The 25282-nt window shown below is 37.5% G+C and overlaps 1 protein-coding gene across 1 annotated transcript in view; it reads right to left on the bottom strand.

The window, feature by feature from the left end:
* Positions 1–25282, bottom strand: part of LOC127456732 (pleckstrin homology domain-containing family G member 3) — an 84604-nt gene that overhangs the window by 49403 nt on the left and 9919 nt on the right. The window contains exon 2 of the mRNA XM_051725267.1: positions 14932–14998. Coding sequence (XP_051581227.1) covers positions 14932–14980 — 49 coding nt within the window. The 5' untranslated portion in view covers positions 14981–14998. The remainder of the gene's footprint in view (positions 1–14931; positions 14999–25282) is intronic.

The following is a 25282-nucleotide window of genomic DNA, read 5'->3' as shown; positions in this document are numbered from 1 at the left end:
AGACTCCCAAACATTTATTTTGCAAATAGAATAGAATATAATAGAATAGAAGAACAGGGAGCCCTGCAACAGATATCATGGTCCCCACAGAGCCCCCCACTGAATACCGAGTCAGTCTGGGATTACACAAAGAGACAGAAGCAATTGAGACAGCTTAAATAGATAGAAGAACTGTGGCCAATTCTCCAAGAAACTTGGAACATCCTATCTGCCAACAACCAAGAAAAACGGTGTCCAGGTGTACCTAAGAGAATTGGTGCTGTTTTAAAGGCAAAGGTGGTCACACCAAATATTGATTTAACTTGTTTTATGTTTACTGGACTTTAATTGATAAATGAAAACTATTTATGGCATTATTTTTGAAGACATCCTCACTATGCAACATTTTTCTCAAGTGCCTAAAACTTTTGCACAGTACTGTATTTCAAATCAGCAATAAAATCTGACAACACTGGAATCATAAATTGTGCTTCTTTACCTAAAAAACGCTAAAAAAACGAAATTTTCCCAGCTTGTATAACTAATATGCATGCGCGATCTCGTGTTGATTGACAGGTGATGTCTGTATCTAAAAGGTGATTGGCTCTTTTACCTGTAAGGCAGGACTTTCTTTCTACATCCATTTACCACTGGGCTTTCCAATTTCTCCCATTCATTTTAATAGAAGTGGCCCGACTCTGCTAAAAAGTCTCTGATCTAGTGCAACAGAACTTTTCAGAGTAGTGCCATGTTTAATTTTTGATGGGAATGAAAAAAGGGCTTTGAGGGATAGGCTTATAGGCTGCGTCTGAAAGTATGCAAAACTCAGTTTGGCAATGTAGTAGGGCGAAATTCTGAAGTGCATATCCAATGGACACTTTACTATACCATAATGCCATGGTAGCTGAAGAGACGACATTCAAAACACTGGATTAAAAAAAATTAAAAAAAAGCAAAAATTGTGCTTGTTTAACAAAACCAGAGTAGACTATTTCCATGGTTGTTGTTACTATGTCATATATTCTGGACAATGAACAGTGCCCACATTCCTGATTGAAGTATGTCTGGAATGTTATTATACTAACCTGCATACCTAAAGAACACACTTTTTTACCGGTCGAAAAGTACATTCTTCATCAAATGCAGTACTGTACATACTGTGACAGTAGGTGATTTCGGACGCGGCTACTGTACTTCCTCACAGCCTCGTTTTCATTCCTGTCAAAAAATTAAATATGGCGCTACTCTGAATAAGGTTCATAGGATTTTTGCAATAGGTCTGTAAAAGATAACTCTACTCAGTTTTCCCTTTGTGTACAAGGTGTAGTAGGGGATGGATGGGTGGCTGAGGACAATCAATTTCTTGCAGCTAAGCAAGAGTTAAGCTGAGTATTTCCTCCAATATATCTTGGGGCAAAGGGGAATATATAATTGGAACTTGTCTGTGATACTGACTAGAGTGAAACTCCTTACAGTAATTCCTCAAATTCCAGGGGTGTGAATGGAGCCACAGTTGAGCAGGCATCTGCAGTGAAATAACACAGATTATGTGGACCTGGACACTCCCATCACAGGACTCCTCTGAAGTGACTCTTGCTAACCTGACTCAAAGCCCTCCCACAGGTTTCCAAAGCACAAAAAAAAAAAAAAACTCATTAGAGTCTATGTATTTTAGACTACTGCATTATTAAATGTCTTAAGAAAACATCAGAGCTTTTTAGGGTCTTATATTTTAATGAGCCAAGACGCTAAAATATTTTCCAATAAGCATAATGCAATAAGATATTGCTGTTATTGCATTGGATGTTGGAAAAAGTGCTCTGAACGTGTGAAATCAATACAAATGGAATGGCAGGGAAAATGTTGTTGTCTTCCTAGTCATCCATTGTGTTTGACATCAACAGAGTAAGTAATGCGTCAAACACTGTCATTCCAGTTGGATCGTTTCTGTCTCCCAGGACTGTATGTTTACAGTACTGGCCAAATGTGTACAAATACAACAAATGAATCAGTTGTTGTATTAATGTTGTATCAAATTATCCACATATATTTATACTCAATTAATTCAAATAGTCATGCCAGAGTAAAATGAACACTTCTTTGATTCTACTCAACTTTCGTGCTATTTAATAGTTTGGCCCTGACTATATGTGTATGTGTACTCTAAGTGCATGTCTTTTTCACAGTCTGTAAACTCTATAATAGGACAAACAGATGAATCACGACTTATATGTTATCTGATAATATGGTTAAGAGAACTATAATATTTAGAACATAGTCTCAGCTTAGACTGTTCACAGACTGTCTGATGCATACTGCACACAAATATAGCAAGTGGCACACAAAATTGCCAAAATGGTAAGCTCCAATCTGACTGGCTAGCTTCTGCAATTTACGGGAGTCAGGGAACTGCAACTGCCAAAAATTTGCAAGGTTCGTGGCCTCGACTCTTTGAACGATATTCAAGGGTTTGTTTGAAACAGCAAGACAATAGCAGCGTTTCCACTATCGGACCAAATGAGGGTGTGCTAGTGCGTGCCAGGGCCAGTTGCGTTCCCAATGTCACTTCCGGAGCTTCATCGTGCCTCCTCTGGGATTTCTCGGGGCCAACGGCCAATGGCCTTTGGCCCACCGATTAACCTTGGGCCAACTGGGGATTGAGGTGGGTTCTAATCAAAGGTGGAGTTTCGCCGAACTTTCCAGTTTGTATATCTAGCGGACAACGGTACAGGTTCGAGAAAACAAGGTTCCTTTTACAAATGTCCCAATGGACAAAGCGGTGCCCAAACAAATTACTTTCCATGGTTCAGTGAACTTTCATAGATGGTTTGCTGGGACGTCGTCCCGCTATTAGTGGAGAGACCACTTGGGAAACCATGGCAGTTACAGTCGGTAAGTTGTCAACACTAACTTATCTTGCTGTTTACATTTGATATAAACTCGATATTCTAGATAACTAGATAACATGACACCTCAGCTTGTGCTTCCCTCTTGCTTGTGAAATGGGAGGGTTGTGTGATGTTGGCAACGTAGTGGTGTATTAAGGGTGGGTTTTTGGGCAACGCTGCGGGGCTATTGGTCCGATGGTGGGAATGCAGATCGATTTAGGTCTCTCGCAGAGGTCTGAGGCTATTGGCCCCGGCTGGCCAGTTGACAGTCCTGGCTCGCACAGGCCCAATAATGGAAAAGTGGCTATTGAGATATCCCTGAGGACTAGGAATCTGCAAAGCTACATATTTTAAAAATCTACAAGTTTCTGGTTATTTATAGTTGACCGTACCCAGATCAGAGAACCTGGTCTCAAAGAATCACGTTACTATACCTACATTTTTGCTAAATTATTTTTACATGCCTCGTTGTACTTGTCGCTGCACTTTCCTGGTGAAATGTACACCAAAGGCACTGCAACATTGTCTTTTATACTCTTTCATACAAATCATGAGTAAAATGTCAGATTATCAGTTTATAAACACTAACTTTTTGCCATGTTTCTCTAAGAATGTTAAATGATGAAATTTAAACACTTTTCCGTATGACTTGTTAGGAGATACATTGATGTTTGCATAACCAACTATTTGCAAGCTTGTTCAAGCATTATTAAATTGCACAGTAGCTCAACTGAGCGTTGCACTTGCAATGCAAAGAAATGGGGTATGAGTTCTAAAGAGCACACGAGTAGAGATTTGAACAGATAGTGTCATAGAAGCACCACACAATGAAGTGCTTGCTTCAGCAATTCTGTTTTTCATGACAAATTAGCTTTTTATGACACTATCAGTTAGGTTTAGGTTTTAGGTTTAGGGTAGGAAGGTAGGTTTTGTTGATTTAAAACTCGCTAGAGCATTAACATTAAAAACCTGTTTGGGAGAAAATGTTTCTCGCTTTTAGCGCCACACAGTGGACATTTCATCTCGGATATCCCTTTGCAAAAATGTCACCACATAGGGCTTGGCGATAAAACGATATCGATATTTATCGATAAAAATACATCTTCGATATCGATGATAAACTTTTGAGTAATTTTCAATATTTAGCCTATGTTCTACATCTAGACGATTGGATCAGCTACGTGTCGCTAAAAAACGCAAGCAGTTAGGCAAAGTTATACACACAACTAGCTAACTAAATCACAGTGATTAATTTGAGCCTATTAGGAAGTATTAGCAGTTGATTATGACACCGGCAATGAGGCTCGGTAGCCGCTAGCTAGCAGCTAGCTATCCGGCTAATTTAACATTGTTGTGCACCGAACAAGACAGCACTGGCAATGCAATACAACAGCTATTGACTGAACACAACAAAAACAACTCCGACATCAACACCATTGCTGTTTATGTATGTACTATTTAGTTAAATGTTTTTTCATGATACATAACGCTGTTACAGGCAAGAAAGTGTTTCTTTTTCTTGTGATGTTTATTGGTGGTTGACAATCCAGCTTATGGTGCATTACCAACACCTACTGAGCTGGAGTGCGAAGCATCACATGAAAGTCTTTCAGTGGAGTCAAACGTCAGCTGAAGATGATGAAATTGGTGAGATTTCATCAAAAAGAGGTCACACACCGTATGTAGGATTTAATCCTAAACTGAGTGTACTTTAAAGTTAGCTTACCCTCTGGAGTTTACTTGTAAACAAACAAGTTATGTTTCATTATTGAATTCACTATTTCAGTAGTACCTGTCCCTTAATGTCATGTAAAGAAAAACAAACTTTGGTTTTACATAGTGGTCAGATGACAGACGGCCCTTTCCTGTGGACCGTGCAAGGGCGACCAGACTTTATGCCTGGAGGCAAAAGTCTGGCTATGTGTGACAATCCCTAGGCACATGCTTGTTGATACTGAAATGCATCTGTGATCAGATTTAGCAAATATGGCCTATTCCTACCGAAATACTGACTTGATAGGCTGCAAAACCCAAAGAAGGGTAATATTAGCATGCTCTCTCTTTTTCAATTCACCTCCTCATTTGCCTTTTTGCTTCACGCTGAATTTGTTGGCCTGTGAGCTGTGTTAGATGTCTGCCTCATCCTTAAAGCTCACTTTACTGCATACAGTGTAAATTGTACACTGTATCCTACGTCATATTTGTTACACAAACAGTATATGAAACAATCTGCAGTATGCAACAATAAATGGTTTTAAATCATGGTTTTAGCAGCATTCTACATTATTGTCCATGACCTCACTACATTGCATCACCTTGGAAATATATATATATATATATATATATATATATATATATATATATATATATATATATATATATATATATATATACACACACTTAAATTTAACCCATTTTTGTGTATAAATGGCATTACTGTTGGCACTCTGAGCAAATATTATATCAAGAGATTGGAGTAAACATCATGGGTGAACCACATCAAGTTCATACTGGAAATTCCCAATTCTGCACACTGTATTCTGTGATACAGTATTGCACACAGTGTACTATTGTTGTATACTACACATTTGGACAAATGTAGAAGGGCTAGTTTATTCACGTATTCCATGCAAGCAGAAAATGTGCATACAGTACTGTGCACAATCTACAGTATATACTGCATTCTGAATTTCTACTAGGAGCAGTATGGTAGTATGCCATTCCAAACATGCCCCAAGTGTTTGTTTAAGAAAGTCATACACTACCTGTATATTGGACACAGATGATCAGTATTAACAATAATTAAAACAGTTTGTCCTTTTGTATAGAAATGGCCATTGGAGGAGTCCAATCTGGCACAAGGGGTTTTGCCCTAAGATTTATGGAAAAATAGAGAAAATATATAAATAAGAAAATAAAAATATGAAAATATAATATGCTTAAAACATGCTTGTGTTGATTTATTATATCATCATCATCATTTTTTTTAAAAGCCCACACATAAGGTAAGACCTTTGAACTAAAATGAGTCTGCCAGCCCTGTTCTAATTAGGGCTGGGTAAAAATATCGATTTTCCGATGCATCGCGATATTCGTTTGAACAATCTCGAAATACGATTCTTAAATCCCAAGATCGATCTTTCACTTTATGTGGCAACCCTCTATAATGCAAGTAAATCACTCGCATGTGCAACCAAATCTCATGCTATGCGACTAAAAATGTCTATGATTAGCCACTGGTTAGTAAATGTTCAGATTTCACTCACCAATGATTGAGAAGTATAGTTGAGAACAAGTTATTAGCACAGAGGACCTTTCACTGAGTGTTGAGTGTAAAAGTTTGGTTTAATTCGTTCTTGTGTGTCCAAAGATGAGATCCACTTATATGTAATTGAACAATGTCTCTTTTAATACCCTTTCTGTTTTTTTAAACAGTTGCGATAAAGAAACCATGCATGTTTTCTCTCGTTTTACGCGCTCACTGGCTGATGCCGCTAGTCTTAAAGAAACAGTGCCGATTTAGCACGTGTCTACATACCAATGTAAATCCTTGTAAAAAGTACAAATTATGCAAGTAAACAAACAAAAAGTAACAAATATATATATATATATATATATATATATATATATATATATATATATATATATGCGCAACATAATATATGCAATTTCAAGACATTAAATGATAAAATAGACTGAATTTGAAAAAATTTCAAAAGCTAAAATGTGACCAATTTGATGAAAACAAATGATCAAATATAATTGGTAAAATCCATATTTTCGAATTGTACCTGGAAGGTTCCTTTATAATTAAGAGCATTGTAAGCAAAATGAACATTGTAACAGAAATGTACCCATATCAAATCGAGATCAGAATCAAATTGAGAGCTTGTGAATCGGAATCGTATTGAATCGGGAAATCTGTATTAATATCCAGCCCTAGTTCTAATGCGCCAGTAATCAAGCGGATACAGATCCATATATTTTGGAGGAATTGGCAGGTGACAACGGCTAAGCACCTTAAAATTAAGAAAGTGTGTTTTGGGGCCCTGGGTAGCTCAGCGAGTATTGATGCTGACTACCCCCCTGGAGTCGTGAGTTCGAATCCAGGGTGTGCTGAGTGACCCCAGCCAGGTCTCCTAAGCAAACAAATTGGCCCGGTTGCTAGGGAGGGTAGAGTCACATGGGGTAACCTCCTCGTGGTCATGATTAGTGGTTCTCGCTCTCAATGGGGCACGTGGTAAGTTGTGCGTGGATCGCAGAGTGTAGCATGAGCCTCCACATGCTGTGAGTCTCCGCGGTGTCATGCACAGCGAGCCACGTGATAAGATGCGCGGATTGACCGTCTCAGAAGCAACTGTGAATTGTCCTCCGCCACCCAGAGTGAGGTTAGTAACCGCGCCAGTAAGCAGTGGGAATTGGGCATGCCAGATTGGGGTGAAAATGGTATAATTGTTTTTTTTTTTTTAAAGTGTGTTGTGACTCCTGCAAATCTGAAATAAAAAGAGTTTAACTTGATTTCCTGTTTTAAACTACAGTATGAAAGACAACACAAATCCTAACACTTTCAGTTGTGCCTGTATTTTTACCTTTGTACCAGTGCAGCCCGGAATAAACTGATGGCGACAAGGTTACATTTTTGCCATGCATCAGTAGTGCACATCAGTCAGCTTTGCAAAAGAGATTCATTGTTGCTTAACAGAAACAGAGACAGCATTGTGTCTGCGGCAGAACATTACTGACTGGTCTGGAATGACCTAAATGACAACAGAACGCAATACATAACAGACAAGAATCTGGTCCCAAACTAAAACATCTAGTTGGCATCAAAACATGAATGGAAATGAAACTACAATACAGTTGCATTAAAAACACTGTCTTTTATCAATAAATGGGAAGCTGACGAAGAATATGTGTATGGACCTTTTTTTAATTAAAATCTTACAATAAAATTGATATTCATGTATAAGGGAAAGTGTATATCTTAGGTCGTATCATCATTTCTTGTATTTCACAATTTTTCCAACTGTGTGATAAATCTAAAAATATACCTAAAATATAGATTTTTCATTAATTGAACAATCCCAATATCGATTCTTAAAATCTCTAGATCCATCTTTTACTTTAAAGTTTACTTCAGTTTAGGTTATGTTGATTAGTACATCTGTTAAATAAATAGCATTCAAACTTCATAGTTTGGGCCATTAATTTGTTTTAATTAATATATTTATAAGGTACCAAGTTAGAAGGTTCCCTGTATAATTTACAGCATTAGCTGAGAGAGAATATCTTTCATATTTACACAAAATGAACATTTTAAGTGAAATATACCCAAATAAATGGGAGACAAATCAAATCATATCGAAATCGGAATCGAATCAAAAGCTTGCGAATCAGGATCTAATTGAATCGGTAAATCTGCATCGATACCCAGCCCTATTAAAAAGTACAAATGTTCCATGCTGCCTCTCAATTAAGATGAGGTCATAAAAGCTGCATGCACAATAACTATAAAATGCTGTTTAAAATGGAGTAGTAAAAACTAAACCTGAAAAACAAAAAATAATGTTCACACACCTTCATATAGGCTAGATTCTTTGCCTTTCAAATCGGTGACATCCAGGATGCCCAGGTGCACACAAGTCGCCGGTTGGAAAATCCTGCTTAACGTACTTAGGTGAGCCTACAGACAAACACCATCTCCTACTACACAGCTGACAAATCAACTGGACCCGTGTAAATCCACCTTACGATGTTTACAGCCTGGTCTTCTCTACTGCGCACACATAGAAATGAAAAAGTGACACACCTATTCAATTAGTAGGAGTTTAGCTGCAGCGTAGTGTCTGCCCCACCCCCTGTCACAACACATCACTCATGGCTCAGCTGTGCAGAAATGACAGCAACAAAACACACACACAGGCCCTAAGTCCCACGGCACGCTCATACAACCACAGCAAAGCATCGCAACAGCACAGAGGGAGAACTTCCTGCACACCTGAGACCTCATTAAGACTCTTTAACTGCATGTGAGAACATAACGCTAATGACAATAAAGTGTACTGTTGCACAACACATGATGCATTTGTATGTGTTTTGTGTTACAAAGACCTCTCAAGAGAACTGCCGAACAAAAAAAAAAACAAAGACTACTAGGAAGCAGAGTAAAAAATGTACAGGGGCTCAGGGAGCCCCACCAAAAGTTAAAAAAAAAAAAGCCCCTGAATTTCAACATTTTATTTTTGCTGCTGAAATTTCACATGGTTCATTAATATTCTTGACGCAATGTAACGCTTGCGAGCACCAGTCAGCTGCACGATTTCTACACAGTCATTTTGAATGAATCTTTTAAGTGAACGAATCATTCTGGTTCACCTCCATACACTGACTCACATTTCCCGTCCACTGACATTTCTCCCTTTCGAAGCCAATGAGCTCTAGTTTGAAGCGCGAGACTGCTTTGATGGCATTTAATGCCTGTAAAGACTGACTACAGCGTGAGCCAATAGCATTTGAGTGTGGGCTGTGTAGGAGCATATCATTGGTTTGACCCACTAAACTAATACACTGCTGCACTGAACGAGCGAGGATCAGGATCTGTTGACCGACTGAAGGAGAGGAGGAGGTATGTCGTTCGTTTACTCCGGCAATCCCGTTCAACAATGGTAGAAAGTGGCTGGATAAATTCTGAGTAAAAGTGACTGATGACATTACAGTGACATCAGGATGTAACTGAATCACTTTTTATTATAATTGTTTTTAGGCTAATAATGTTGTCTTTTTGTATAGTCATGCAGAGCAATTAGGATGCTTAAAAACTCTGATGCTGAATTTTAGTAGATTTGTAGATACGCAAATCTAAATAAAGTTTAATTAGACTTATTTATTAACTATGTGCTTTATTAATGGTTTAATGACTCACTCACAACACATAAATGAAGTTCATTTGTTGCCACCTGCTGGTTAAGGTGTGATTTACTAAAAAAGTGTCACTGAATGAATCAGTAAATGACAAACAGAGAAACATCATCTAGAGTTAATTCACTCTAGATTACATTTATTGTACTAATAGGGTTTTGTGGTATTTGATAAAACTTTAACCTATTAAAGTTGTGAAATGATTGATTCATGTTCTATAATTATTTTTTAATAATAAATGGATAACAAAAAGAAATGATTAGGACATACTGCCAAAACTTTATAAATGTTATTATAAAAAACTGACAATATTCTGAATTGTTTTGAATTAATATTAGCTGGCTAAATTATATTAAATCGATAGCTCTAATATGCATTACATGTATATTATATTTTTCTATGATTGGAAATAAAATGTGCCCTCAAAGGTCAAAAACAAAACAAAAAACTTCAAAACAGACTATTGATACAGCTCACAATATGCTAGGAAGCAAATAGCATTGAATCATTTACAGTATATGGCATATAAATAACAATGTTCCAGACAGGATCATGAACCGGTATATGACTCATATCCAAATGGTATGAATGACTAAATTGACTTGCTGTGATAAACTTCAGGGAATTATTTGTGAGATATACATCAATGTTTTCATGGCCCTCAAAAAAAGGGGCCACGGTGGGTCACCTGCTGCCCCTCCCCCATGATAGATCTGGCTTTAAACTAACCAGAGAAGACAGCAGGTAAGTTCTCTCCATTCACCTCCAACTAATCCAGCCTGTTAATCCATTTACTTGCTTTAGAAACAGCCCCAGGCCGGTGCACTCTCTACCGCACAGGACAGCAGGGCTCAAAACAAGCGTGCACTAGTGTTCACCCGCAATGAAGGGCAAACGTTTACAGTATAGAATGTTGTTAGGTGCCCCAGATAACTCACATGCAGCTGTTCCTGTACATTTTGAGGGTTTAAGATGTAGGAATATCCATATTTATTTTTCCAATATTTATTGCCAGCAAAATCATTGTGAATATATTGTGAATATTTTATAGGCTATATAGCCCAGCTAAAATGTGGATATCCATAACTGTTTTTAATCTTATAATTAATATGTATTTCTGGGAATGTTAGGATTCCTGCTAACATAATAACTCTAAAAATAAATCACTGATACAAATTCAAAAAGCATGCAAATAAAAAAATGGATGTAAAAATGTTCAGCAAGCATTCCTCATTTATTTTTTTAAATGAAAAAAAAGTATTTCGTTAATTATTATAGGCTGTTAGTATTTTTGCTGACATTACGTATATTACAATCCATCACTAGAACATGTCATATTCCATTTGCTGGACAAAGACGACAGAAACTTACATTTAGGTGACAAATCGCAGTCAACAGGAATAACTCGACACAAATAATGTTATTGGTGTGAACATTTCCACGCAATGCTCTGACACGATTCTTTAAACAGATTGTCATTTTAAGCACTGTCTGAAAGACAGGAAATGACATCATTCTTAGTGGTTTGGTGCAGGAAATGGCTGATTAAAATCATAGTCTCACTGTAACGATAAAGAGTAAATCTTAATTCCACCACACTGATGACAAGAAGATGAACACATATTTGCATATTTGTTCAGTGCTCATGCAAATAAAATTTAACACACACACACATGCACACACACACGCACTTTACATGAATAAGCAAATACCAAATGTATTCTGCTCCACACAACTTAGAAACACAAGCCCAGGCTGCATGGATTAATAATTAGAGGGAAGCATGTTTCCAACTTACTGTCATCACTCATTAAAGTGGAAGTTCCCTTTTTTTTCTCTTGCAGAACACTTTACATCCATTTCTATGTTTTCTGTATGGCTTTTTAATTTTTTAATTAGATATGGTAAAACAGCAAAGAACACTTAAAGTAATAGTTCACCCAAAAATGAAAATTCTCTCATCATTTCCTCGCCCTCATGCCATCCCAGATATGTATGATTTTCTTTCTTCTGCTGAACACAAACAAATATTTTTAGAAGAATATCTCATTTATCTCAACTATTCATTTTGACAGCAGGGCTTGCAGAGCAAGAGGATTAGGCATAGCTCAGATGCCTTCAAAAAAAATTGTTGGACTAACTAGAAAAACTTCAAGGGTGTCGAAATACCTGCATACTTGTGTAAAAAGTGTCAATTTTAAGTTTATGAAGGCATATTATGGCATTTGAATCAGAGACAGATAGGCCTATAAAACAACATGAAGTATTGTGGAAATATCTAGAACAAGGTCGATCTTGATCCAAAATCCTAAGTGCTGTTAAGTGCTGCATAACAGGAGTGAGATATTGCTTAAATATAACACTATTACTATTGATTTATTATTAGTAGTAATAGTAGTAGTATTACAAAATAATGTTACATAGCGATACAGTAGTGATATATTTCTATCATACTTTTTTCTATTTAAATTGAGCTTTTATTTTGGCAGAAGCTTTTATTTTGAAGTCCTTTCCGTTTCTTTGTGTTTTTGACGGTAGCTTCTCACCTCTGGAAAAGCAGGTCGCTACGTGACCCAACGTGATTATGAAACCGCAAAAGGCTGCTATTTAATTAAATATATATGTAGTCTGTATGTGCCTCATGCTACAAAGTGAACTGGTGCTCTGCTCACTGTCATCTGCTACAAACAAGGTGTGCGATGCTAATGATGGTGTTTTCCATGTATGAGCCGAGGAGCTCTAAAACTTATGAGCAGACATTCACTTTAAAGCGTGCAGCACATTCAAACTACATATTTATCTCATTAAATCACAACAATCACACTAGGACATAACATTTGTACGACAGATGTTTTCGGTTTTTGCTATCTGAGCATTTTTACAAGCACAAGTACATGAGCGCAATATCAGACCTGATTCCGATACCAGTATTGGTATTGGGACATCCCTACTAATAAGCATAAAACCAGATAGCATTGCATTGCAAATGAAAATCGAATGAAATTTAAAATGCTGGAAAAAATATAAAATGGTTGATTTAAAGTTGTTGATTTTTATCAATATATTTAAAGTAATTTATAAATAGTTTGAGAGTTCTTCACCAGGAATTCCACTATTTAACAAGGTTTTAACAAATGAAGTTGAACCAGCAGAGACTGATAGCTTCAGCTGAAGCATATACCATAGATTAACAACCTCTGAGTTCACGTTAGGTCTGTCTTTAAAGGTTTATAAGTTATCATTAATATTCAATTCCCCTATGGAAAAATGAATGGGATTTTTACTTCCAGGACAAGTGCAGAAAATGCTAAAAATGCCACAGATTCTGTCTGGGTCTGCTTATAACTGTATAAACTCATGGCCAACTAAACAATAAGAGTCTGTCTGAATATAATTTTCTGATGACAGCTTCATATTGAGTTTTGTGAGCCTATCATAAATTCTCTGAAAATCTCTTGAGCTTCAATTTGAACTCAATCCACCTGTCAAACTTAAGAACATACCTACTGACTCATGTTCACTGCCAAATAAAACCCCTGCCAACACAGAAGACACTGAAATAGATTCATGATTCTTGTAGCCTGTAGTCTGAGGTTGCGTGCTGAAGACTTTTCAAACAATGAAATTCTTTTCTTCAAAATGAGACATTCCTGTGGCCTATCACCACAGCTCACACATTCATTACAAGCCTCTAGACGTGTCTCAGTACCAGAAATGTTTTTCCATATAATAAGTGTTTGGACCTTTCCATCACTTTCAAAAGCACTTATCACATTTCATTGAGTTTCACACACGTAAATCAACAACACACTTTTCGCTTAATTTTCAAGGTGCACAGAGTGATTTTTTTTACTTAAATATAATGGTTCCCGAATATGAATTCTTCAACAACTGTGGATGCAACACTGTGCTAAAATACTGTGCTAAAAAGTTTTTCCTGCACTGCAACACCACCACTCAAATATGCAGCGCCAAACATACAGCGTGACCAATGTAGTCCGATTCCTAAAATAATGACTCTTATGAGCCGGTTCTTTTGAATTTACAGCGAAAAATACAGCGTGACCAAACTTGGACTAGACTTGTTAAGCTGTATTATTCACTGTAGACTGAAAAGAACCGGCTCATAAGAGTCATTCGTTCGGGAGTTGGACTACACTGGTCATGCAGTATTATTGGCTGTAGATTCAAATGAATCGGCTCAGAAGAGTCACTCGTTTGGGAGTTGGACTACACTGGTCACGCTGTATTATTGGCTGTAGATTCAGATGAATCGGCTCAAAAGAGTCACTCGTTTGGGAGTTGGACTAAACTGCTCAAGCTGTATTATTAACTGTAGATTCAAAAGAACCTGCTCATAAGAGTCATTCCTGTAGGAGTTGGACTACACTGGTCATGCTGTATTATTTGCTGTAGATTCAAAAGAACCGGCTCATAAGAGTCACTCGTGTGGGAGTTGGACTACACTGGTCATGCTGTATTATTGGCTGTAGATTCAAAAGAACCTGCTCATAAGAGTCATTCGTTTGGGAGTTGGACTAAACTGGTCATGCTGTATTATTAACTGTAGATTCAAAAGAACCGGCTCATAAGAGTCATTCGTTTGGGAGCTGGACTACACTGGTCATGCTGTATTATTAACTGTAGATTCAAAAGAACCGGCTCATAAGAGTCATTCGTGTGGGAGTTGGACTACACTGGTCGTGCTGTATTATTCGCTTTAGATTCAAAAGAACCAGCTCATAAGAGTCATTCGTTTGGGAGCTGGACGACACTGGTCATGCTGTATTATTAACTGTAGATTCATAAGAACCTGCTCATAAGAATCATTCGTGTGGGAGTTGGACTACACTGGTCATGCTGTATTATTGGCTGTAGATTCAAAAGAACCTGCTCATAAGAGTCATTTGTGTGGGAGTTGGACTACACTGGTCATGCTCTATTATTCACTGAAGATCTTTTGAATCTACAGCAAATAATACAGCATGACCAGTGCAGTCCAACACCCACAGTGTTTAGTAAATCTGTTTTAAAATAATATTTTTTGCAATTCTGTTTGGTTTCACTATAGTGTCACAGAAATTTTGAAATTCTGTGAGAATTTAAAACACACACAGTACATGCAGTTTGAGAGGTGAGAACTTACCTTCACCCATTGGGACGTCATGGGCTGTGCTGTGGGATTTCTCTGGCATGGCACAGAGGCCTCAAACCTGTGAATCACAGTAAAAGATCATGAGAACATGAGCTCTGTCAACTCTCATAACACAACATCTGCCAAAACTGTAAACTTCATGTGATTTCTTAACTGGACCTATGAAATCATGGTTTTATCATTTGTGACTAGTCTGGACACAGTAAATGCAGACAAATGTATTTTCACAGCTGGCAAACTTGAAAAAGACAGACACACAGTCTTTCCAACACTATCTTTTGGTTGCTTACATATATCGTTTGGCTGTCAAAATAATTTGTGATTTATTTGAGTTTGAGGTTTAAAAAGAATAGGGAACTATGTAAAATCTTACAGAATACTACAAACCATTAAAGCAATAGTTCATACAAAAATGAAAACTCTGTCATCATATAGGCTACTCATCCTCATTTTGTTGTTCAAAGGAGAGGTTTAGCAGTACGTCTGAGTGCCTTTCTTCCACACATTTAAAGTGAATAAAAGTGGAGACCAGGTGCAGTTAAGCTCCAAAATAACAAAAAAAGTACCATAAATGTATCATAAAAGTAGTTCATAGGCTATAGACTATATTACAAGTCTTCTGAAGCCATACGATGACTTTGTGTGAGGATCAGATTGAAAGTTAAATTGTTGTTAAAGGTGCACTCATCATTTTTTCCTCATTAAAAAAGTGTAACTCCTAAAGACATGTATTGTAATTTTGCAATATATGTAGGAAATCATGAGCACTCACATTCAAATGAAGACACCAGTCATCTCATTAACCTTATAAAAGCTGTTTTATTCTACATGGAGAGGGTCCGCACATGGGGGCTGCCATGTTAGAATCACATGACCAGCCATTAGGAACCCAGTTTAAGTCTTCATGTCGCAAAACCTAATATAACAACCCTTCGCACAACAAAAGATGGAAAAAAACAATAAATCCGATCTGACCGTTCAGACTGAGACGCATTAACAAAAACCTACGAATGTGGTGTGGATCAGGCTTGTAAAAATCAGGCCCCGTATTGACAAATATTTTTATCTCACCACTAGGGGTTCTCCAAAGAGTTCCTAGTTAAGAGTTTTTGCTTAAAACCTATTCACAAAACTGCTAAGAGCAAGTTTTACTAAGGAAATCTTAATGTAAGAGCAAGGCGGAGTTGACCTCGTTGCTATGGATGACGTCTAGTTTTATGAGCGTGGTCTTTTAAATTGCCCAAAGTGATTGGTAGACACAAGGAGCGCAACTTGTCCGCAAATGGTGGGTGGATGGATGGATGGATGGATGGATGGGTGGATGGATGTTTTTCTCTGCAGCAAGCGCGGATCCACAGGAAATCAAGTGCTATGAATTGTTGGACGCTGTGCGGTCTGAAGAGGGCATATATAGTTTGATAGATGATTCTGCTGACAGATGACAAAAATTCCCAACTCATCCATGCTACAAAGTTTCATTCAGATGTGGCCATGGAGCGCAGAGTTGTCAAAACCTTTATCTCCGGTGTAATTGGGTTGTTTCGATTCGTGGAATAGGTAACTGCATCTCTAACTAAGTTTACAAAAATAAAAACACCCTCACGATTCAGGTGATACCTTTTTAAACAGTCAATGTCAAGGTATAATATTCTAATATATTGTTTTTAATGTGGACTGACGGCAACAGCCATGCTTCAGATTGTATATGAGTCCCTCTTAAGGAGTTAGAAGTCCTCAGGATGACTTCTAAGCTGTTGTGGGTTTAGAAACTACCTTTACCGTTAAAATGCTTTATGAATTACTCTTGATGAAAATTGTACAAGTCCTAAATTTAGGAGTGACATGGCCCTAAATTTCCACGTTAGGAGCTAATTTTAGCCTTAAGATTTTTTGTGAATATGGGCCCAGATTATATGTTTTAATCATGTTCAGACTAGACCAGTCAGTTAGGCCAAAAAACATTATTTTTCTGCCTGTTTGAAATGGAACATAGCCTTTGTTTTCTGGACTTTTTGTTCAAATTCTTCCAGCTGGGTCACTTGTATACACCTTTCATTGATTACATAAAGTAAAGCATTAAATGTAGCAAAAGAGAGCACGTGTCATGAACCCTTTGTTGCACCTATGAAAATAAATCCATTTCCTCTGCCTCAGGACAGGACATAAAACTAAAGGAACATAGGATCCCACACCCAGACACCGTTTCCTTAGAAACTAATGATCCTGCCAACCAATATAACCTGTCATTTATCCTTTTGTGTGGTCCTTTGTTTGACCTGTGCAGCCGTGGTCTTCAGTCAGCAAATGTATTTATGCACTGATTGCCAAAATGTGCTTCAGGCATATGGAAGTGATAGAACATAGACATGACAGGCATGATCAAATGTTTTTCAAAACACAATCTGGGGGAAAACGTAAATATAGTTAACAATTAAACATATTTCTGACATACTATATAAAAAAATATAATTATACTGTATTTCTCTTTTCCACCAGTTTACCCAGAAGTGACAATTTTGTTCTCTTAAACACATGGGACAGAAAAGTGACATAATTCACAAATTGTTTTAGCGATATTCCAATTTTTCACATAAATTAAATTGGCAACTTGGATGGAAACCGACTACTGTCCAAATGAATACCTTGCCAAGAGGGTAATTTTGACTAAGAAGTGCATTTGATTATTCACCCGCACAGTCACATTACATATGTGCGCTTATCAGTCAGACAGCACATGGGTACTACATTTTATATTCAGTACTATCATACTGTTAAACTCACCATGCAACAGGATGTCAGACTTTTAGTTTACATTAGAGCTGTAAACCATGATTCTGTCCTTGCTACAGCTAATATTTGCAAATGGTATAAGGGAAAAGACATTTTCATTCTAGAGAACATTTTGATGGATACAAATTTGTCATTAATAGTTTTGGTCTGTTTTCCATGAAGCTTAACACAAAAGATTAAAAGGGATGTAATGAATATTCCGCACATCATAGTCCTTACCAACACTCACCATGCTGATATGAATGTCACGGTGACATGCTCAAACAGTGCTTTTTCTTCTTTTAGCTTCAAGATTGTTCAGGAAGCAATGAGTGAGTTGATTGCTTTAAAGGGGTCATATCATGAAAAATAGGATTTGTCTTGTTCTTTTAAATTAACACTCGGGCCTGGGTAGCTCAGCGAGTACTGACGGTGACTACCACCCCTGGAGTCGTGAATTCAAATCCAGGGTGTGTTGAGTGACCCCAGCCAGGTCTCCTAAGCAACCAAATTGGCCCGGTTGCTAGGGAGGGTAGAGTCACATGGGGTAACCTCCTTGTGGTCGCGATTAGTGGTTCTCGCTCTCAATGGGGTGTCTGGTAAGTTGCGCGTGGATCGTGGAGAGTAGCTTGAGCCTCCACATGCTGTGAGTCTCCGTGGTGTCATGCACAGCGAGCCACGTGATAAGATGTGCGGATTGAATATCTCAGAAGCGGAGGCAACTGAGACTTGTCCTCCGCCACCCGGATTGAGGTGAGCAACCGCGCCACCACGAGGACATACTAAGTAGTGGGAATTGGGCATTCCAAATTGGGAGAAAAGGGGATAAAAAAATTAAATAAAAAAAAATTAACCCTAGAATGCGCAGCCTTAACCCCCTAAAATGCATATGTGGGTCAAAAAACACCCAGGTGAAATTTAGATGCTTATTATTTAGGGACCTATGATTTCAAGGATGGAATCGTGGAGTCCACTGATAAAAACGGAATTAACTATAAAACGTGGAATGTCGGAATTTGACATATTTGGTATTAAATTAATGTATAAATGCACAATTACTCAAATTAAAATTGTGATATGTCCTAGTGAGATGATTAAATCACAAAAGGCTGAGATTTAATCAAACAAATCAAAGAGCAGAACACTTTATTCGATGTGAAGCGCAGCACTTATAGACTATATATATATTTATATAATTTAATCATAGCCTTTTGTAGTTTAATAAGCACATTAGCCCATTTAGCAAACTGCTTTCCAGAGGTGAGAAGTGAAGCCATCAAAAACATCTGGTTTTCTGCCAAAATAAAAGCTCCATTTAACTAGACGCGTGAAACTGAAAAACTGCAACAGAAATATTTTACTTCTGTATAGTAAAATTGAATATTCAGTGTAGTTGTAGTAGTAGTAATAATAATGATGATGATAATTAGGGATGCACCGATCCGATACCTGGATCGGTATCAGCTCCGATACAGACGTTTTTAAACGTGTATCGGTCCGACGAGCCCGATCCAAATCCGATACTGTGTGTTAGTCATGTTCGTTACTGTCAAGCTCAAAAAATTACATAAAAGAACAATTAAAACACAATTAAAGTAGTTCATATGACTCAGACTGATGATGCACTCGTGCCTATTTTTAGCCTTCACAGCGGTGTGCAATATTTGAGCGCTACTCAAGAACAACATCTCAGATGTAGATGCTCAGTAGTTTGGTTCACTTATAATATGCATTTAGAACGACTTTTTTTTTTTTTTTTTTTTTTTTTTAACCAGAATTTGAATAAGTGAATTAAACTACTGTGAACTTGCCTACAAACAGACACATACAGGACTTCCTGGAGAGTTCAGAATGTCAACATAAAAGTGTGAGGGTTTAAAAGTTAAAGGTGTCACGGAGAGACTCATGGAGGCAGATATATGAACTCAGTAGCAGGGTTTATTGAACAGATGATTGAAACAGTGATGTAAACATTGTGAGTAAATCCAGTTGAGCAGAGTGGCAAACAGCAGGTGAGTAATATCCAGACAGGATACAGACACGATGAACAGATAACTCACAACAGTCTTGTGATACTTGCAGGCAATAATGAAGACACAGGTATGTTTGACATAGTAGAAATGTATGGAGTCTCAGAGATACTATCGATGAGAACAGACAAAGTGTGTGTGTGAAAGCGGGGTATATATGCAGTCCTTGATTAGCCACTAATGATATTCAAGTGCGTGTAATCAGAACTCAGGGGAGAGTGAGTGCTGTGATGGCAGTGAGGAAGAAAGAGAGAGAGAGAGACAGCGGTGGATCCGTGACAATAAATAATAATATTTAAGTTGAATGGGTTCCAAAAAATAACTGTGTGAATGAAAAGTGAGCTGTTATCTTAAAACTAAAGTGAACAAAAAAGAGATCTGAATCCTTTAAAGTCCAGATACAGGCTGAAATAATTTGAAGAAGAAAAAAAAAAAGAAAGAAAAAAAAAGGCTTCTTTTCTACTGATGACTTATACTGGAATCACTGTTCATTTTGCTGCTACATTATCCAGTATACTAGTTAATAATAATAATGATATAACATTTATATTGAAATAATGTGTAGTTAGAGGTTTGTGTTTCTTTACATATTAAAGAGTACTCCCAATTAGTTCCACACAATAATGTAAAGATATTCTAAACTGATTATGCAAAAAAAACAACACTGGTATCGGATCGGGATCGGTATCGGCCGATACTGAGATTTCCAATATCGGAATCGGAAGAGAAAAAAATGGTATCGGTGCATCCCTAATGATAATAATAATAATAAATCAATAATAATTACTTTATATTTAAGCAATATTTTAAGAGTTTCATCACTGCTTTCATAAATACTGCGATGCTCTACTGTGCAGCACTGTGTTTGAAAATAATAATAATAATAATTAAAAAATACATAAATAAACTTTTGGGTTTGGGATTGTGCTGTGAAGATCAGTATAGATGGTCTTTATTTAATAAAAAATAATGCAATGGTATGTTAATAAGTAATTATTCTGTTTTGATTTTATTAAAATTCTATTAATTAATTTGATCAGACAGTTTTTTTTAATGATAAAATGTAATTAAACTTTACATCCCATAATTCAGAGAAAATAAAACGGAAAACAGAATTTGGGAAAAAATTAAACAGAATTTGGAAAAAAATTAAACAGATTTCATAGGGCCCTAATTCTTTAAAGAAATCTTTTTTTTTTTTTCAAGAAAACCTAACTTCTAATAATTTTGTTAATAATTTATATTTTTAAAGGGTTGATATACAATATAATATTTTACTTTATTTGAATAAAATCTGGACATTTGGGCGACAGTGTACATATAAGTACAATAGACTAGGATGACAATTGACAACCTTATGTACACTATATTGCTGTATGACACAATGTTTCTACATTACTCCATGTAGCTTATGTATTTTACATATATTTAACTACATGTATTTCAATTGTAATAGCAGTGTTATATGTATTGAGCACCATAGTAAACATATATGGGTCACATAGGATGCACATATGTATTCTAGGGGTAGTTATGAAAACTAAATGTTCAGTTCACATGGTCAAAGACACCGTAATTAAGGAATACCTGCATGGCAGATCAAAAGACCACTTAATGGAAATCTAGGGGTAACCATCGATGACCAACTCAATTTCACAGACCACATCTCAAAGACAGCACGATCATGTAGATTTACACTCTACAATATCAGGAAAATAAGACCCTTCCTCTCTGAACATGCCGCACAACTCCTTGTTCAGTCACTTGTCATAACTAGACTGGACTACTGTAACGCTCTCATTGCAGGCCTGCATGTGCATCTGCATGCGCAGTTAGACCTCTGCAAATGATCCAGAATGCAGCAGCACATCTGGTCTTTAATGAACCAAAGAAAGCAATGTTACACTACTCCTTGTCACTCTTCACTGCCTGCCGATTTATGCAAATATCAAATTCAAGGCTCTGATGCCGGCATACAGAACAGCCACTGGGTCTGCTCCACCGTACCTAAAATCTTTCCCGCAGAGCTACGTTCCCACCAGAAGCCTGCGGTCGGCTAATGAGCGGTACCTTATTGTACCAACACAAAGAGGCACCAAAACACTTTCCCAGACTGTCGGTTTCATCGTACCACGTTGGTGGAATGACCTTCCCAACTCGGTCCGTGAAGCAGACTCACTCTTGGTCTTCAAAAAATGGCTAAAGACACATCTTTTCCAGAAGAACTTGACATTATATATACATATATATATATATATATATATATATATATATATATATATATATATATACATACACACACACACACACACACACACACCGATCATCCACAACATTAAAATAGGTGGTTTTAATGTTTTGTTTTGTTTTTTGTCAGCAAAAACTAGGAAAAGTAGGAAAAATTATATTACTGGGAAGAGGAAAATTCAATTAATAGTGACAGTGTGCAGTAAGCTTACATACACCGATCAGCCACAACATTAAAAGCACCTGCCTAATATTGTGTAGGTCCCCCTCATGCCACCAAAACAGCACCAACCCGCATCTCAGAAGAGCATTCTAAGATGATATTCTTCTCGCCACAATTGTATAGCGTGGTTATCTGAGTTACCGTAGACTTTGTCAGTTCGAACCAGTCTGGCCAATCTTTGTTGACCTCTCTCATCAACAAGGCGTTTCCACCCACAGAACTGCCCCTCACTGGATGTTTTTGTTTTTTGGCACCATTCTGAGTAAACTCTAGAGACTGTTGTGCGTGAAAATCCCAGGAGATCAGCAGTTACAGAAATACTCAAACAAGCCCATCTAGCACCAACTATCATGCCGTGGTCCAAATCACTGAGATCACATTTTTCCCCATTCTGATGGTTGATGTGAACATTAACTGAAGCTCCTGACCCATATCTGCATGAGTTTATGCACTGCACTGCTGCCACATGATTGGCTGATTAAATAATCGTATGGATGATTCTTGATGACAGACAGGCTGGTTTGAGTATTTCTGGTTATTTTTCTGCAAGTTTCTCCCATCTCCACACATGATCTGTGGCACACAACCAGAGTGACCAGCGGGTTCTTGGTCACCTCTCTTATGCCGAGTTTACACTACATGATTTTAGCCCTGATATTCCACTCGCCGACAGTTAATGGAGATCGCCGACAAAAGCCCAAAATCAGTGGCAAATCGGTGCTCGCTCATGTGAGCAACGATTGCTATGTGTGAATTTTCAAAAACGCAATCTGAGAGATGCGCCGATGCATCGCAGATGCCCGAGAGATATATAAGCAGGTTAAATATCTAGACCTGTCTGTGACTGAAATGTGTTTTGATGTGTCATCTGCAGCAGCTCCCTGATACCAGTCTTATCAGGCATTTATTTGCATGGTGAGCACAATAATATAGTTTCTATCAGAATAAATTTGCATGCACATAAGCTTTTCAATTATTTTAAACAAAAACAAAGCACAAACATGTCCTTGTCGAACCACAACATCAGCAGGCAGCTATCTGCGTTCATTGCAAAATTATTTATTTACCTTCAACTCTCTCTGTAGAACAGACAATCCTTGCTGCCCGCATCTCTCCAAACATTCTCTCCTCCATATTCTTTTCTTTTTTGGTTTTTCACTGCAAATCAGCACACAAATAACTTGGATCGCAAGCTTCTTGCGGACCACCATTTTTAGAGGGAAGAACTCCAGTCTTGCGCGAGAACTCCTGTCTCACGTGTGATCTTACGTCATTTCCTGCATCACATCTCGCATGCGTTTTGTTGTGAAACATAGTTTGGAGACCAGATATAGTTGTAGGGGATTCTCCCAAGTGAAATGTTTTGTAATGTGTGACCTCGTGTTGCTGATCCCTCGTGTAATGTGCAATGTTATCAAAAATGAGTTTTTTTCTTTGTCATTATGGCGTATGGAGTGTAGTTTGATGTGATTTTTTTAAAAAGCATTTTAGCATAAGGCTGCAACCTCACTGTGTATAAATATTCAATGAGTTTGTTAGCTCTCACGTGGATGCACTGAGCAGGCTAGATACTGAGCCATGGGGAGCAGAAAAGGACTGTCAAAAGACCTGCGTAACAAGGTAATGGAACTTTATAAAGATGGAAAAGGATATAAAAAGATATCCAAAGCCATGAAAATGCCAGTCAGTAATGTTCAATCACTTATTAAGAAGTGGAAAATTTGGGGATCTCTTGATACCAAGCCAAGGTCAGGTAGACCAAGAAAGATTTCAGCCACAACTGCCAGAAGAATTGTTCGGGATACAAAGAAAAACACATAGGTGACCTCAGGAGAAATACAGGCTGCTCTGGAAAAAGACGGTGTGGTTGTTTCAAGGAGCACAATATGAAGATACTTGAACAAAAATGAGCTGCCTTTACTGTACCAATGCCACAAAAAAGCCCGGTTACAATATGCCTGACAACACCTTGACACGCCTCACAGCTTCTGGCACACTGTAATTTGGAGTGACAAGACCAAAATAGAGCTTTATGGTCACAACCATAAGCGTTATGTTTGGAGAGGGGTCAACATGGCCTATAGTGAAAAGAATACCATCCCCACTGTGAAGCATGGTGGTGGCTCACTGATGTTTTGGGGGTGTGTGAGCTCTAAAGGCATGGGGAATCTTGTGAAAATTGATGGTAAGATGAATGCAGCATGTTATCAGAAAATACTGGCAGACAGTTTGCATTCTTCTGCACGAAAGCTGCGCACGGGACACTCTTGGACTTTCCAGCACGACAATGACCCTAAGCACAAGGCCAAGTTGACCCTCCAGTGGGTACAGCAGAAAAAGGTGAAGGTTCTGGAGTGGCCATCACAGTCTCCTGACCTTAATATCATCGAGCCACTCTGGGGAGATCTCAAACGTGCAGTTCATGCAAGACGACCAAAGACTTTTCATGACCAGGAGGCATTTTGCCAAGACGAATGGGCAGCTATACCACCTGCAAGAATTTGGGGCCTCATAGACAACTATTACAAAAGACTGCACGCTGTCATTGATGCTAAAGGGTATGCAGACTTTTGAACAGGGGTAATTAAATTTTTTCTTTTGTTGCCATGTTTTGTTTTATGATTGTGCCATTCTGTTATAACCTACAGTTGAATATGAATCCCATAAGAAATAAAAGAAATGTGTTTTGCCTGCTCACTCATGTTTTCTTTAAAAATGGTACATATATTACCAATTCTCCAAGGGTATGCAAACATTTGAGCACAACTGTATATATATATATATATATATATATATATATATATATATATATGCACTCTAATCTGTCTTGGATACTACTATTCTGATGCAAGTGAAACTTTGTAATGCAGCACTTTTCGTACTACTCTAAGAAAGATGAATTTCTTATTATGTATTATTCCTCTTTTGTAAGTCACTCTGGATAAAAGTGTCTGCCAAATTAATAAATGTAAATGTAGTAATGTAAAAATTTGTCAAAAATGTAGACAGACATGCAATTTTTGACCCACATATGCATTCTAGGGTTATAAGTCAAAATGGAATTTCAAATAGT

The sequence above is a fragment of the Myxocyprinus asiaticus genome, chromosome 19 (assembly GCF_019703515.2).
Source record: "Myxocyprinus asiaticus isolate MX2 ecotype Aquarium Trade chromosome 19, UBuf_Myxa_2, whole genome shotgun sequence".
Lineage (NCBI taxonomy): Eukaryota > Metazoa > Chordata > Actinopteri > Cypriniformes > Catostomidae > Myxocyprinus > Myxocyprinus asiaticus.
This window is presented reverse-complemented; position numbering and strand designations above follow the sequence as displayed.